Genomic DNA, 17,561 nt, shown 5'->3' with positions numbered 1-17,561 from the left:
AAAGGGGGACATCTCATTGGATGAAAGCTCTAACTTTATTAATATCCTGCAATTTCTGCGAGAGATCGTGACGTGACGATCATGTAAATATAACGTAAAATGTAACGTAAAAACTTGAAATTAATATAAAATTAGCTTGTTATCGCATATCCAATTATTTTAAAATCTCAACATCAAAACAAAATTATTAAAAATAGAAGAAAAATTTATTTATTATTTACATTATATTATAAATTTTATCACAATTGTATCAAGTGGCTTTATTACTAATTGTATCAAAAAAATGCAGCAGTTGCGTTTTATAACTATTGAATCTGACTAATTGGATTTAGACAGCAATCATACATTTTATTATTATTCAAACGTCATATATAACGACTTAATTTCTTGAACGGTCTCGCTCATGATTTCGAAAGAGAAAGAGAAAGAGATAGAGAGAGATAGATCAATATGTTTACCTGCCAAGGATCTTGGAGACACATCCATTGCTGACTTGCAGTATGCGTGATATATCGCACGGTCTGGCCCCGCTGTGGGCCAGCTCGACGATCTTCTGCCTCGTGGAGTCCGGCAACGGTCGGCCATTGACGTAAACGCCGCCGAGCTGGTTAACCCCGCTGTGTCCTGCAGCCGAGCATCCAAATATTGAGTTCTGTCCGACCATAGAACCCCCGCCAATACCCGCACCACCCCCGTGCATCAAGTCTTCCTCTGTGAATCAAAACGCGCGCAACGTGTACGTCACTTCGCTAGAACATCTGATTGGTAAACAGCGGAGAGAGTACGCGCGCTGAACGCGTTCTTATTAGTCTAATTAGCGCTCGCGCCTGTCGCACGAATCCGAAGCGTCAGATTGAACACCAAGGGAGATGTTTGCGTCGCGATCACACGCTTCGACGCTCAGCGGATGTCACGTAACGAAGATCAGTTTGACCCTTGCGCGCCGATTAATTCGCTCCCGTGTGCCTTATTACGATATGTTACATGTATTGCGTATGGTGCATCACGCGCGGAGGAAGCGCCGAAATGGAAATATATCGTGTAGATACGTCTGATATTGACGATAGCGGTAATTGTGACGCAAAGGGACACAATGGCAAGTGTAACAAATAGATATCTACACAATACATTGTGTCATTCAATAATTATGCAAGAGAAACTGTAATATTTGCGATAAAGCTTATAATGTACTAAATTGAAAGTTAATTTGCTCAAGAGATAAAATGTCAATGAAGGCAATTGGAAAAGTATTAGATTTCACGGTGAACAAAAGCTCTTTTGCTTTTTAATACATGTATCTTGATGCAAAAGTGAACCTCTCAGCTTTCCTCTTGTCACTTTGTTAAATTTCTATGGTGAATCGTGGGCAAAAGGAGAAGTTCTCCCAACGAGAAGACATCGTGATGGCGCACAGACGACGGGAGCCAGCGTTGCTAAATGCATCTTGCAATTAACAAATTTAATTAATTCCCGCTTTTGCACCGCGCAAAGCGACAAGAAATAATTGGAATGTAATCTTGGATGGTCCGCGTCGCCTCCGTCGCTGTGCGAAACCACTTCGTATAACAACACGAAGTGGTTTTCTCGCTTGCTGTTCCTCCGCTTGTCGCTTTCTTCCGTTCTTACACCACTTCTGTTGTGCCTCGTTTTCGCCGACGCGAGAAGATATGAAATCTCACACTCCTCTCGCCATTATTCGATATTCCGTATAAAAATATCAAGAACAGAGATGGCGACTATTCAAAAATTAATCTTTAACGTAACTTTTAATATTTCGTGCATCGCGAATGCGTTGAAACACTTATTATTACACGATCATCAATTTTAAATTAATGACATTTATTTCAAAACAAAATTATAACGAATTTTGGGACACGGTAGTTAAGATTCTGAGAGAAACAAAAATTAATTTCTATAAATCTATCTCTAGAAAAAAATATTTTTTTTATCCGCGATATCAGTTGATAATCACTCGTTCCTTAATATACAACTCTGTGTCTATCATAAAAAGTTTTTTAGCTTCAATCACATTATAACCGAAGCTTTTTAAGCGAGCTCCGAGTAAAAGAAATAACAAATATAATGATAGAGAATGAGGAGCGAGAAATTGAAGTTGAGAGTCTTATTATAAGTAAATCCACGGCGCCGAAGAAATTTTCAAGGAGGTGCTTCTTATATCTTTTTATAGCGATAGCAATTCGGGAATCCGAGAAGAAACAAATAATTCGATCTCTTTTTAGAACATGATCTTGTAGGCATTTTTAATTTCGTTTCATAATGGAAACTTTTATATGAAACACACTGACAAATATCTTATAAAATATTTAAAGGAATATTCGATCTAATTGTTCATGAATTAGGAACATCGGGATACAATTAATATAATTTTATACAACAAAGATTGATTCTCATTATCGATTTGTTGATCATAGTTGCCACTTTCCGCAAACTTATATCGACGAGTTTATAAAGTTTCTTAATGCGTTTCTTAATTATGCGCGCGACATAAAGTAGACAATCACGAGGGAAAACATTTTCTTCGAGTCAATTTTTCTTTACGATACTTTCGGCAATTTCTTTCATGATTAATAAATATTTGTGCTGCTCAAATTAATAAGAGCACTAGCGAACGCATAAGATCGTGGTTGCATTATCATATGTATAATAAGTCTTGAGTTACGTGCGATTAGATTATGTCAAAATAGATTATTTTATAATTTGTTTTATTATATATATATATATATATATATATATATATATTTTTTTTTTCGCTCATGAGTATTTTTTCGCTCATGAGTAATTAATTATCTCAATATTATCAGTATTTATTATTCGTAAAACTAAAGCCCCTCGCAACAATATATCGATTTATACATTGAAATGATATTTGCCATATTTTAATTAAAAATTATCTAAATTACAAATCTGATTCAAAGATGCTTGGTATTCTTCCGAATCGCTTCATCCTTTCAGCTGAATGGTTTATCTTAAAAATAGGCGGTCAAAGTGAGAACGCGTCGTCGACGGTTCTGTTCTTTGAAGGGACGGTGCACGAGTCTGTGCTGTTTTTCACAAGTTTAATTCGTTACAAAGGGGACAAGTGTGCATGACTTAGCTGCACATGTACGCGCGCACGAGATACACCCTTTACGTTCATCGTCTTTCGCCTCATGCCGGAGGGCGGCCACCCCCGACAGAGGGGGATGATGTCGGCGAGAGGGCTCGAATATCGTCAACTCGTGCACACAACCGCCGGCCGCACACATTCTTTATATATAATTTCGCGTTAATCTACGCGGCGGTGCGGCGTAAAAGCAAGTCGCGCCGCAAAGTGAGGCAAAAAGGTTCCACTTGGCTAAGCGTGAAACGGGACACAGATTAAATCCCATCCTGTGCAACCCCGGCGCACGGCGTCGCGACACCCTCGTCCTCCCTGACGCTTTCCTCCCACCCGCGCCAGCTCGCTCAGTCCGCTTGGTCGAGCCATCCTTTACCGTCCTCGCCAAACATCTCCCGAATCTCTGCGCTCTGAGCAAAAGTCTTTAAGCGCAGAAACAATCGTCGGTATTTAAGATGCGCGAATAAACGCGATGAAAATCGATGTAGAAACGTTTTACGTGAACCTATGGACCAATTGGATCTTTCATCGAATTTTTGTAAAGTCTATTTAATAATGACCGGAAATAGAGTATATGTATTATGATATTAAAATTTTTGAAACACTTGATTAATTTTGTTTGAGCCATTGCGTTTATATCCTAGACGAGCAAACATTAAACCCATTGGAAAGAAACGATTGATCGTTACCCGATAATAGAAACAAAACAGCTCAGCGAAGCGGCTAATACGCCACTCCAATTTCCAACGATGACAGAAAGTTTGCAGCGGAATAGTTGTTTAATGGGATGTAATAATAGTTTGCGGGTAATTAGTCCCGCGTTGCGACTCGAAACCGGCCGAACGTAATCAGTTACAGAGTGTGTCAGTTCCGAATTCATTTAACGAATTGCTGTTTATTCGTCGGCATCCATAAAAAATATCTCGCTTTCGCGGCTGAAATTACTTTCACCTGTCGTCGTCGCGTCGCGCGTACGTTAAATAATTTAATTATGTGCGCCATATTTAGCATTGATAATACGACCGCGCATTAGTGAGATTCAATAGAATAAACTATCCAACTTCCAACATTAATATAATAGAAACAATTACGAAAGAAAATATTGTGTGATTGTAAAAGTATATAAAGTGTTATTGCATTGCTAGTGAAAAAAAGATACATGGGGTCAGCCAGTTTGACAAACTTGCAAGCACACAGCAATTGATTATTAACGATTTAACAATTCAGTTGGCAAACCATTTACGTAGAAAATTAAGATAAACGACAAAATGATTTATTTATCTAAGTAATTCATAATGTAAGGGAAGTTTCAAGATATTTACTCCAGACTTGTCATCGCGTTAACGATTGCGATGGTTCGATCCCGCTTATTTCCGGCAACAGTTGAGCATCTATGAGCGGCATAACGGATGCAGGACGCTTCTGAAATCGACGTGTTCGAGTATCACTGGCTAAATGTTATTATCACGTGAGGATGATCTCGACGGATGAGCAAACCTGCGCGCGACATAGCCTCCGAGCGTTTCGTGATAAACTCATGGCACCGCCGAGAGAGAACTTCATCTCGTGGGGGCCCTTCAGCGACATCAAAGATGGCATGCCAGGCATACGCTCTCTAATGAGTTGAATCGCGGTAAGAGCGGGGACGCTCTCGCTGCTTTCCGAGCGACGAATTCATTACGGACGGTGTTAAGAGGCGGCGGCGCAGTATTAGCAGCCACCGTCTCCGACAGCGCACACTCATTACCGCGCCCGTTATTATTGACACCGTGCGTAAGGCAGATCATTTTCTCCCTCCCTCCTTCTCTTTCTCTCTCTTTTTTCTCCGCACAGCTTTTTACTGTAAATACTGAAATTGCACCACAGCGGAGTTAGTTACTATTCATTCGTGCTAGTTACTATTCACGGATAACAAGATGCTTTGCGTGAGAATGCGCGAGATAACACGATAATCTCGACGCCGCGGGCCCAGCCACAGTACGATTAAATAAATTTTGCGTCAGTAATTTTGCGTCAGGTAACGGACCGCAAAATCCTGACTTGATACTTAACGCTCATCATATTAAACGAACCATTACCAATGAACGAAAAAAAGACAACAGCAATCCTCTTAATATCATGAAAATAAATAAATCTATTTTATTGTTTGCGTATACAGTTTCTCAATCGCACCATTAAATTTTATTGATCTTTAAATTTTTTGCACATATAAATAAAGTTATCTTTGACGCAATATTCTCTGTTTAATGCTCCGGTTGTGAAATATGTCGCAAATATGTTGCGAAAGGATTAATTAATGTCTCGCGTAAGGCATCCCAGAGTTCACATGCAGCTGCTTTCAAACTGATTGAATAATTTGTACATATTTTTTCTTCCCGATATAGCAGCCATGCAATCCGAAGAAATATCGGTATATTCCAAATCCTTCACATATGTCTATCTACTAGCAAAAGTTATCGGTGAATCTCGCAGACGTATCGCAGAGCCATAGCCTATTGATTGGTCGCGGGGATAATCCTGCACCGCCGACATTTATTATCCTCTTGGAGCAACGGAAGCAGGTAATCTCCGCAGTCTCCGAACCCTGGCACGCGCGAGATCCGATCCCGTAACCAACGCATAGGGCCTGGCGCCCATAACCATTAACAAATCTCGCGTAACGACTAGAACGAAATACAGCGCTCTCATGAATCGGGCGTTTGATTCAAATAGCTACCGGGGATTTTATAGAGAATCGAAGAGGCAGTTCGTTTTCTGATATATATATAGTACGCATAAAAAAGAGAGAGAGAGAGCGCAGAGGGGGTAGATTAGTGGTTGGACAGATGAAAGAGGGGCGCGCTCGTGCCACGCAAGCATTGCCCGCCTTGGAGCTATACATGAATACTTCGAGGAGGGGACCGATGGAAAGCGAGAAAGAGAGAGAAAGAGTGAGGGGGGAAGCACTTATATTCTTCTACAAGTCCCATTATAATCCTGCATGGGCCATAGTTGCGTAACGCGATCCCGCGCCTCCGCTCTCGAACGGAGAAAGATTACGTTGCATCGAGACAAATTGGCAGTGTAAGCGTGCCCAACCCCTCCTTTACCCCTTATTACGAAAGGGAGGCTCGAACCGATTGTTACCGGGTGTGCTGGCGGGTCGCGCGGACGAATCTTTCGAGGTGCAAGAGGGCCTCCACTCTTCGCCACCCTTCGGAGTCGCCAGCGAAGGGGCCACTGGCCCGACAGAAGCCGGCCAAAGGCGTGTCAAATTACCGACTAACCCCCGAGGGTAACCGCGAGCCCACCTAAGCCCATAAGCGTACGTATATTTACTTGTTCCTTTCTCTATAACTGATCGCGAGATCGTTACTTTACTGGAAGAACCGCGAGTTTCTAATGAAACCATCTACCTGCTCAATAAAACTTTGAACCGGGAGCGATAATGCGTCAAGATTTATTATTATAAAATAAAGAGCCATTAGCCAAACTATTGTAATTGCCAAATTTGACACATTATGATTAAACATGACATTACAACATTTTTAATATCTACACAATAATGTACGATTCTTAAAGTTTTTAGCATAATCTGCTATATTATTCATGTTTGTTGTCTTATTGTTGAACTTATTGAAAATACACGCTATAGATCTTTAACTTAATTAGGGACTATAAAGTGCGTGTACTTGCGAGTTAGTTGCTGGACCTGTACGTACTGATCGCATCGAAATTACCAGCGAGTAGACAGTGTTGACAGTTGCTTCTTTCTATAATCGTCTGGTTTGCCGAGTGATAGTCGGATAGTTTGCAAGCAACCGCGGTAATTGGAGCATCCGCAAAAATATACGGCAGTTCTGGAATTTATAGAAAGAGTCGATTTTTTGTCGTTAAAGTAAACATTCTAGTATCATTAAACCCTGTGCAATAGAGAGATCGAAAAATTTGCTCATCTATACATTCTGTTTCGTTTCAATACAATATACTTCTTCAATTGGAATAGGAAATTATTCGATTGTTACAATTTATAGGATCGCAAGTTTTACTTTTTCATTCTATTCACACCTCTAATTAATATACAAAGTATTTCATAATTAATACTTTAATTGATATCTTTTTGTCACGGAATAAATCAATTATAGGTCTTGTAAATAACTCCATCCGTCCGACAAGAGTTTCTCTCGACAAAAGGCACATCCATCGACTACCGATCAAACTTTTGAAAAGTCAACTTATCGATTATCCGCTCTCGGTACTATTCCAAATCACAATCACCAAACATCCCGTCTCTTCTCGCGTCCGCTCGCGTAAAATTAAGTAAATTGATTCGACCGACCTTTATGCGGCATCTTCCAGAAGGGCGGCTCGGGGGTAGGCGAGCAAGGGTTGGCCACCCCCGCGCCCAACAGGGTTCTTGCCGCGTGCAGCGCCGCCGCCGCAGCCTCCCTGCTCCGCGCTGCCGCAGCGCTCGGCGGATAATCCGGAGCGCTGTCACTTTCGGCAATTCCGCCGCCACCGCTACCTCCGCAAGGACGAAGGTGCAGGCTCAGCCGACCGCCGCCACTGCTGCCTCCGCCGCCGCCGTCTCCACCGCCGCCACCTCCGGCCACGCTAACACAGTGCTAAAATCATATTCCGGATGGCTCGGTCAAATTTTTCCTGTATAATTTGCTTCTAACTCGAGACTGACTATTGACATTTACGTCAAAGCATTACTTGCACACAATGTTATTCATTTTTGTATAAATAGATGTATACCTGTTGTAACTATTTAAATAATGATACAGCAGAAATCAAGAGCTAATAATCATTCGTTAAATACACCTATTTGATAGATATATTTTTTATGGATAGCTTTACACAATCTATTTTAACTATCTTAAACCAAAAATGCACAATTTTATTTTATTAAATGAAGAGTATATAGTACACAATATACTAACATAATTATACAAACCAAATTTTAAAAATGAAAAAAGAGGATGTAATAATCGCGTTTTATTCAGAGCAAAAACTAAAGGATGAAAAATCCATCATCGTTTTCACAAAAAAAAAAAAAAAAAACATGTTGCACGTAAACACGTTAAAATACGTATAACATGCTATAACACCGATATCGTATTATCGGAACTGGATAATATCACCGATAATGCCGTAACTCTCATGGGGAATATATCGCGGCGCGATGATTATTTAGTGCAGAGCGCGATCAAAAACCAATTTCGAGCGTAACGACATAACGTATCGACAGCATGGATTATTAACAGATGCGAACGCGTTTCGATTTCACGTCGTTCTTAATCGTATTATGAAATTTTTACTTGGTGAGGAAAGGGGCACCCGCCAACAGACGCCCGACGGCGAATCACTTAGCCTACAGCATAGGGAACGTTGTTAACGATAATCGCGTGCCGAAATTATTTCACGTATGTTTTTACAACGATTTTATATAAATTCATGACAATTACAGAAACTCGATTGATTCCTGTACCTTTCCGCGACGCGTGCCCGTAAATAACGCGGCTTCAAAGAACATAATTCGGGGGATTATCGCCTGCGAAACGCGGTAAATATTGGCGCCGTCGAAACTGGTTCGCCAAAAGCAAATTTCAAAGTGCGCCAAAAAATAAATAGCACTCGAACAAATAATAAACATTGCCGTGTCGGCGGTAAATTTTCGAATTTTTCCAAGGTTGATTACATCCCGCATAAATTTGTCCGTATTACTTCACGCACGATAGATCTAACGAGAATGTGTACAGTGTCAAAATGCTGGCGGAAAGATTTTTTTCATGTTATCATAAAAATAACGCAATTAGGATATATAATCGGAAAAATTTGAATTAAATTTTAATATATTTTTTTCGAAAACAAATGTTTTTCATTCCCTTATTTTTTTCACTTGCAACATAATTAATGAAGTAACATAATCGCGAATAAATTATTGACATGTTGCAAAGTATTTCATATTTTTTGTAACAATAAATCACTGTATTCATAAGAGAGTAATAAATATACATTATTATTGCTCCTTGAAAGTAATTGTATGTATATTTTGACTTGGAAATAACGCATAATTATCAGTAGTTATTCTATTTTTGCAACTGCACCCGGAAATTTTTATATTGTACGTATGTATATGAGAAATGAATAGCAGTACAATTTACCTGCACTCCTACCTGTTTTGTCAAAATAGGCAAAATTTTCCGATAATTAAACGATGTATTACATAAACAAAACGATGTATATTTCATAAACAAAAATAATTAATGCAAATTATTTAAAATTATTCCCGAAAAGTGTCACGAACAAATCGCTACGAAGAGAAATAATCTAATCTCACCACTGAATTATCGAATAGCACCTATAGTGCCACCGAGACAATATCCTGACGATCGAGAAATCCGACATGTACGCGCGAGCGCAGCGCATCTATGCGCATTCTTGCGTGCCCCTCGTCTCATCACGGTTAATCATCACACGCCGGCGTGTGTCGAGACGAGCGTTAATTGTCATTCGGCGCGGCTCGTAGATCATTAGCTCCTTTCAAGCCCAGTCGCGGTAACGTCACGACGGCCGACGGCAAAGCGGGGGACATCAATACCCGCGCCTGACCGGATCGAAAAGTGCAAGCTGTAAAGCGGCGAGCCAAGGGTCGTTAAACGTGGTCGACCGCGAGATCATTCCGCTTCTCGTCGCGACTTATTCTCGAGATGCTACTTCTTAGGATGGAAAGAGAGAGAGAAGTCGTACTCGTTACGAGATCTCGATTGGATCCCGCTGTCAAAACGCGATTCCGCGCGATTGGCAGAAGGATAAATAATTTAATCTTTGATACTTGTATGTGTATATATACATGCGTACATTATGCATATTTGATATTACGAGTATGTTTCCTCGCGGTAGCAATCTATGTCACTTGATGAAAGAATAAAAATAAATAGCAAAAAATGCATAAATATTATCGTAAACAAACACGCAAAATACATGTTATAAAATGTACTTATCCTACATCATATATTAATGATTGATTTGTGATATTTAAATAAATTTCGCATTTCTTTCTGAGACACAATATTAATGATATAAGCATCGTTTAGAAAATTTGCACGTTTCAATAACAACAATAAATATTTTCTTTTTCGTCAACAAATATATGTATCGAAAACGAAGACTGATGGCAACTATAATTACAAGATTTTTTAATTATCAATTATTAAAAAATACAAGGGGATGTAGGAATAGTAGGCTATTTCACACGCGCGCTACGGGACTTTTAGCTAGCGAGGCGCAAGATGAAATTACTGCCTCGGAAGTATCCGGACAGCTGGGGAACGCGACGTGCAGAACGCGACGGAGATCTGAAGAACGAGCTGTGTTTAGTCTCGTTAAAACGACACGACATCGCGCTACCTTTTCGGCACAAAAGCGGAATATCTCGCAGACGACCTGCGTCCCGTCGAGCGCGAAAAGCGAAAGTTTAAGCACGATGCATTAATTTGCGCCAATTAGAATGCCGGCAGTCCCTGCGAGCGCGTATCCTCGCACTAATTCGAATCGGATACGCAAGTTAATCGTTTTTAATTCTCCGACGCACTCCATACGTGCATTACAATTACTCTATCAAATATATCACATTTCTCTACATAACTTGATTTTCTCTGGACAGAGAGAAAAAAAGAAATGCAAGTCTTAAATTAAGACAATTTATTGAAATTAATATATATATCTTTTGATTAATAATATTCTGTGTACCCCAAAATTCTATCCAATATATATTATAAATATATTTTTGATGAGATAAAGATTTATAATTATGCATCACGTAATTAAAGAGAAAATTAATTTGACACTTTTGCGCACGAAAAAACATGAAACGTTGACATCGGTTTAATCGATTTAACAGAAAAACTACTAGAGAAGAGACTCAAAATTAGTAAACAATTGAGATTAAGATTTTTCTCAGGTTTATCCTTTTTCCCTTCGGCCTTCAGCGCTTTAGGCACGACAAAGGGCTTTTCACGAAATCTCTGAAGTACGCGAACGCTTTCTTTGTCAAGCACTCGAGGAGAGACATCTGTTATTTTCCGAGATTGTATCATTTTCAATGAGCAAAACGTGTTCGCTTCTTTCATCTAGAAATAATATCAACAATATGTCTCTCGAATAAATATACAAGCTGAAACGATGTAAAAAAGATATTGCATTTCATGTGGAATTCTACAGCTACATAAAATTACTTTTGATGAAAAATAATTTAACGATCTTCTTTTATAATTCCCCTTTAAAAATTACAAGTGCTGTTTACGAAGAAGATAATAAAAATGTTATTATTTATTCATTGAAATTTAAATATAAAGAATAATAAGAGAAAGAGAGAGACTGCAAAATATGCAAAATGTTAAAAGTTGCACAAAATACTAAAATCACATTTATAATAAAATTTTTTATATAATTGCGATAAAAAATAAGATTCTGTATACAATTGTAAAATATATAATGATTAAGATATAATTATATATAATGATAAAGAAGACGAAAAATATAAGAGGGAGAATAACAATAAGAAGATGACAATAAGAATTTTTCTTTCGTTTTTTCGTTCTATCTAAAACGTAATTTCATTGTTTTATCATCAAGTTACACAATAACTCAAATTCAAATTGATTCTAGAACGAGATCAGAACATAAATAGAGTCTCTTGGATATTAAAAAATCGAAGCTTTCATAAAAGGCACCGCAATATTGCCTCTCGCACTTTCGGTAAACAAGTACGATGCATTCTGCTTGCAATCGACAGCTTTTTTTCGCGATCATAAAGAGGTACTCGGGCGTTAACAACGCCATTGTGCCACGCGCAATTTGTAGCTAACCGTCGCATCGCGCCGCGCGTCCAAGTTATTACCTCTATTTCGGTTTATTACAGTTTTCTATAGACAGTAAGAGGCAATTCTGCAGGAAAATTCAATTCGTTTCTTTGCTGTCGTTTTCGAGCAACAAAATATATTTCCCTCTGTACTTATTATATAAATAAAATAAAAGAATCTCGTAATTTTTTATATAAATCAAGTCTTGCTTGAATAAAAAAAACATACTTGATAAAAATTATTAATCTTGAAAATAGCTCATATTTACTTATAAACTTGTTTATAAGTATAAAACAATTATGATAACATTTACATATGTAATTTGTAGTACATCACTCTTCTCGAAGATTTTATCCTTTAGATATCGTTAAAAAAACCATTATCAAACCGAATAAAAATTATATAAAATAATACAAAAAATAATAATTATATTATTGTAAAATAATACGAAGAATGTATAAAATAAAAATATAACTAGGATATTACATCGATAATGAAGTAATATACTAAAAAATCATAAATATTGTTTAATATTCAATTTTTTTATCATACATTATCTGTGATATTAATTATATAAAATCCTGAACGTTGAAATGAATTTATTAAATTGCGGTTTATTTATAATTCTTTTTCCTAAAAGTAATTATTTAATTATATCAGCAATCAGTTGTTAGAAATTGATATATCGATAACATAGAAAGTCCGACGGTTACTTGCAAGTATAAAGTACTTTAAAAATGAAGAGAAATATTCACCCATTAAAAACGAGAATATGATTAAAAAAGGAAATATAGAGAACCACTCTTGACTCACTTTTTTCATAGAATCATTATACAATTACTAATAAATAGAAATAAAGTATTACACTTGACAATGGATAATCATATCTACAATTTATGAAATTCGAATATAGATCAATTAGCTAACTGTAATATAAGCTATGTTCTTAACATTTTACTAACCATATGCTTCAAGAAAAGTCTATGTTTATAAATAAGAATCTTAAATTTACACAGAGCTAAAATGTTAAGAAATTTCGAATTTTTTTATTATAAACTCAATGCGAACGTACCGTGTCGAGAATGGCCGTGGTCAGGCCGGATCCAGCCACCAGCTGAAAGCACAATCCGCGACGACGTTGCTCTGCTCACGATACTTTCTCGGCACGGCTCCCGTAGATCGGAGCTCTCGCGCTCCTCAGTTTGCCGCGCCGATGAAGGAACCTCAAGGAATCAGCTGCCGACGAATGTGGATATGCCGCGGCTCAACTTCTGATCTCACTGATACACTAGAATTGCACAGTTTAACGCAGAGAGTGCATCGAATCTCGCCACGTCGATGAATCCACACTGTTGACTATTAAACGCGGATTATTGCTGTCAATTATGAACGAGGCACCGATGACAGATCCGAGAGATGGGGATCACGCCCTCAAGATCACGGTGCGTAGCAGGTGCTCACGAGATTCTTTGTCAAGCGCGAAATAACGTTCGAATCAACGCCGTACAAAAGAAACAAGAATATCCAGGATGTGTCTTGACGGTAACGCTTTCCGGATACAAGGAGCGTGAAGAAGCGCGGCTCTTCTCGGCGGTTTATCGGAGTTTATCGCGCCTGGCTGACTGCGGACGAGACGCTGCGAGCCGGAGTGCAGTTGAACGCGCGGCGTCGGTGGAGAGGAAAGAAGCACGTGCCCGACTCCCAAAACAGGGGTGCAGTGACGCGTCGCTGCTGCGGTGCGCGGCGCCCGATTGACCATCAGAGTCTGCCTTCCCGCATGCGGAGATCCCTGCCGCACGATTTCGGCGCCCCCACCCCTAAGCGCGTTCCCTCGTACACACCGTCTCCCTTCGGCCGGTGTTGTCCCTGTTCTCTGCCCTGCTGCGCTTCACGCCGTCTCCGTTCCTCATCCTTTCTCCTTCCTCCCCCGTTCGCGCTCCTTCTCTCTTCTTCGTCCTGTGCGAGCCGAGTGCCGACCAGGCAGTTGCCTTGCCTCCGGGCAACGTTGCCCCTGACGAGGCTTCTCGACCAGGACCAGCGCTGGTATCTGGGTGGAGCCATACCAGCGGTGGTGTGGCCGCGGCTCGTCGTGCTCGCCGACAGTGGGGATAAACTACAATCGTGCCGCGCAGCTCGACTCGGCTCGGCGTCGCGCAACTCCGAGCGGCGCTTTTGATGCGGCCCGATCACCACGATCTGACATTCTACCGGAGGCGGCGCCTGTCATGGGCGGTGCTCCGTTCCCCGGTCGGATCGGGGAACCTCGACGACGCCATTGTTTTCGGCGCGGGATGCTGCGGAACGCAGCGCGTGCGAGGTTCACGCCGACGCCCGGCGTCGCGACGCCACTCTCGCACGCAACGCCGTCGCCGGCCGTCGCCCGTCGTCGCCGTCGTCCCCGTCGTCCGTCTCTTTCTCTATCTATCTCCGCCGAGATGTTCCACCAGGATTTTTCACGTCGACGAGGTAAGTCTGTTGTTGTGTACACGCGTGAATGTGTGAAAAATATGCGAAATTACGATGCTACTTGAGTCTCGCGTAAATTTCTTCTTTTCTCCGCGCGTGCGACTCCGGTTCCTTTACTTTTTCCTCCTTTGCTATTGCTCTTGTCAAAGTGACGTATTATAATGTTATAGAGGGGTAATTGAAACATTTACTCGAAAATTTTTAATTCATTTTTAGCTGCTTGATATTAGAATTATTGATCAGCATAAATCGATGTAGCAATATGTGTAGATATCATGCATTTGAAATATCGAGAAATATTTTAACACTTATTGATTTCTTACTGGATATTTAATTATTTGATTCCACTATATAATTTATTAAATTAATAAAGAAAATTGTTATTATCTTCTTTAACAATAAAGAATTACGTCTGAAATGAGTTTTTTATCGGATAGATTATTTGCACAGTGTTGAATAATTTATTTCTGTATAATTATAAGTAATATGAATGAATTTTAATTTGTTAATTTTGTTGAGCTTAATTTTCTTCACGATTTTACCCTTCACATATTTTGAATACAAGATGGAAAGAATAGTTTGATATGGATAGACATTGAATTTGACATTCTGATGCCGTTTTCACACGTAGCGTCCATCATGGAATCATCGTCATAATCCACTCTCTGATTTATCTGCTTTCGGCACAATCTGTCCAATTTTTTTTATCTCTGAGTCTATCTGTATACACAGTCGCATATATCCATTGTGTTAGTACATGTAACTTGTGCTAATACATGTAACTCCAGTCCTTTTTTCGCACCCCGTTTTTCTCGTCTTTATTTTATCTTTTACGTTTTCTCCGTCTATATATACGGGTTGACATAAGAGAGACGCGGTAGGATTTTGCTAAAAGAACCCACTCTAATGAGAGATAATGGCAGCTGCGAGTAAAAACCAGCGTTTGCTCTTTCTTTGAGAATTAGCGCGCGCTTTAAAACGATTACCTCGCATACAAAGCAAGTCGCAAGAAACAGTCGCGCGGAATTAAAACAAATGCATTTTTGTAATATATATTTAGCAGCTAAAGCTGATGGTTGAGTTGAAAGGTAATATTTATTTTTTAATTTATTTTATAGTAGCTATTTTTTATGTCTATTATATATATATATATATATATATATATATATATATATATATATATATATGTGTGTGTGTGTGTGTGTGTGTGTGTGTGTGTGTGTGTGTGTGTGTGTGTGTGTGTGTGTGTGTGTGTGTGTGTGTGTGTGTGTGTATGTGTGTATGTGTGTGTCTGTATGTATATAATTTGTGACATTATAATATTTATAGTATAAGGCAAATAAAAAGAATTGTGTTTATTGTCTTTCTGAAAATGTAAAACTTGGAATACATTACAATAAAAATGTAATCATTATTCCTAATCTGTGAATTTATTAAATGAATAATCAATAGGCATTTTTCTATACGCGATTAAAAATGGAATTTGAGATTTGTCGTCAAAGGGATGAGAGTGCTAGATTGTGGAGAGAGAGAGAGAGAGAGAGAGAGAGAGAGAGATATCAACCCCTTTGCTTAAAATAAATACCATAGGAAAGTCGAGATTCCTTTGCTCGATCGGATGGAACAGGTGGATCCAATTAGGCGCCAATTACCTGCGTATCTAACTCTTTCTCGCTAGCGTGGCAATCGGCGCGATTAACGACGCGCTCGGGGGAAATAATTCAGCAAAAAAATGCAACATAGATACAATGTGAGCTGTCGAGAAAGTTGCACCCAGCCGACGCGCAAATTATTTCATCATTCGTCGCGCTGTATAAAATCTCCCCCATCGCTCGCAAAAAAAATCTCTCGTCGACTACCAATTATTTTTGTATTCGAAAAGCGCATGTATATGTTTGCCGATTGTTTGTACCAATCATAACTTCACATTGCCAGTATTATACGACGGAAAATTGATTTTACAATGCGATTTTATCCCACACGTTGTTTCCTGCCATTAGTAATGTACGAATGGAAATAAAAAACTGCATTAGCCTGATATAACTGTCGATAAAAGCATTTGATATTTATAATAAAATAAATTGAAGTACAGGGGAAAAATTAAAAGAAAATCGCACGAGATCTTATTCTCAAATTGAAAATTTCTTTTAATATTCGCGCACACAATTATTTTCTATTTTCAAGAGATCTCTAAATTTTCACAAGTAAATTTTCTTTCTTTATATATATTATTACACAATAAAACAATGAGAGGAAGAACTCAAAGTTATCTAAATGTGGTAGAATCTACTGGATTTATATGCATTTGTAGCAGTAATTTTCAAAATTAAAGCGTTATTTACGAATATATTACGTATATTACAAATATACGTATATGCAAGGACAATATGTAATCGAAGAATAGGTACTTAATTATCAGACAAGGTCATCTCGCTACCCTCGCGACACTAAATACGTGTATCCGACCGAGTATGCAATTAATCAGCCAGGCGTAATTAATTGAAGCCGGAGCACGAGAATCGATGTGTCGTGCGTAGAACGTTCAACGAAAGTTCTGTCCTGTCTGGCCTTCGAAGCAACCGATAAAGAGAGGATTATAGTTAACGAGGGATGACAACATAAGCGATTCGGCGAAGGTTGCAAAATAAAAATGCAGAAATGATACGAACATATAGTATAGAATGATAGGAAAATTAAGGCGGAAGAGATAAGGTTTTAAATCCTTAAAGTAATATGTCTGAATTTTTTAGCGAAAAAACTTCCTACATTTATTAGTTAATTTCACTTTTTGCGTGGCTACTTTTATTTTGAAAATGACTTAAATCAAATCTGAAGGTTTTAATTGCATCTTAATTTTACTACTGCTTACATTTTACTTCTACTCTTGTATAAGATATTTAAAAATATATATTTTATTTTAATTTGTCATACTTTAAAATTTGTACGATTTATTTATAACATAAATATTTATATCACATTCCGAGAAATCATTTAGCAAGAAATTTTTAACGTACTGCACTTTTTCCAATCGGATTCGGAAAATTGCAAGAACGATATCGATCGGTGAATATGCGAAAATCATTAGGATAATAACGTCTTTATGTGCTATAGCTACGCTAATATTTCCT

General features: G+C 38.7%; 1 protein-coding gene across 5 annotated transcripts in view; it reads right to left on the bottom strand.

Annotated features, from left to right (window-relative positions):
• Toy (paired box 6 protein twin of eyeless) overlaps nt 1-14,057 on the bottom strand; it is a 33,183-nt gene extending 19,126 nt beyond the window's left edge. For 2 of the 5 annotated variants that reach the window (XM_083096226.1, XM_083096227.1), the window contains exons 1-4: nt 13,040-14,057; nt 7,437-7,722; nt 6,820-6,957; nt 459-711 (exon numbers count right to left, since the gene is read on the bottom strand). In XM_083096226.1, coding sequence (XP_082952352.1) covers nt 459-711; nt 6,820-6,957; nt 7,437-7,449 — 404 coding nt within the window. In that variant the 5' untranslated portion in view covers nt 7,450-7,722; nt 13,040-14,057. Of the gene's footprint in view, nt 1-458; nt 712-6,789; nt 6,958-7,436; nt 7,723-13,039 lie in introns of those variants that run through there. The other 3 variants (XM_083096228.1, XM_083096231.1, XM_083096230.1) reach the window with 3 other exon arrangements.
• Nucleotides 14,058-17,561: the final 3,504 nt, after the last annotated feature.

The sequence above is a fragment of the Camponotus vicinus genome, unplaced genomic scaffold, assembly GCF_025532165.1.
Source record: "Camponotus vicinus isolate PSW18456_S1 unplaced genomic scaffold, iyCamVici1.0 SCAF_4, whole genome shotgun sequence".
NCBI classification, from domain to species: domain Eukaryota; kingdom Metazoa; phylum Arthropoda; class Insecta; order Hymenoptera; family Formicidae; genus Camponotus; species Camponotus vicinus.
The sequence above is the reverse complement of the archived record's forward strand: the minus strand, read 5'-3'. Positions and strand labels throughout refer to the sequence as shown.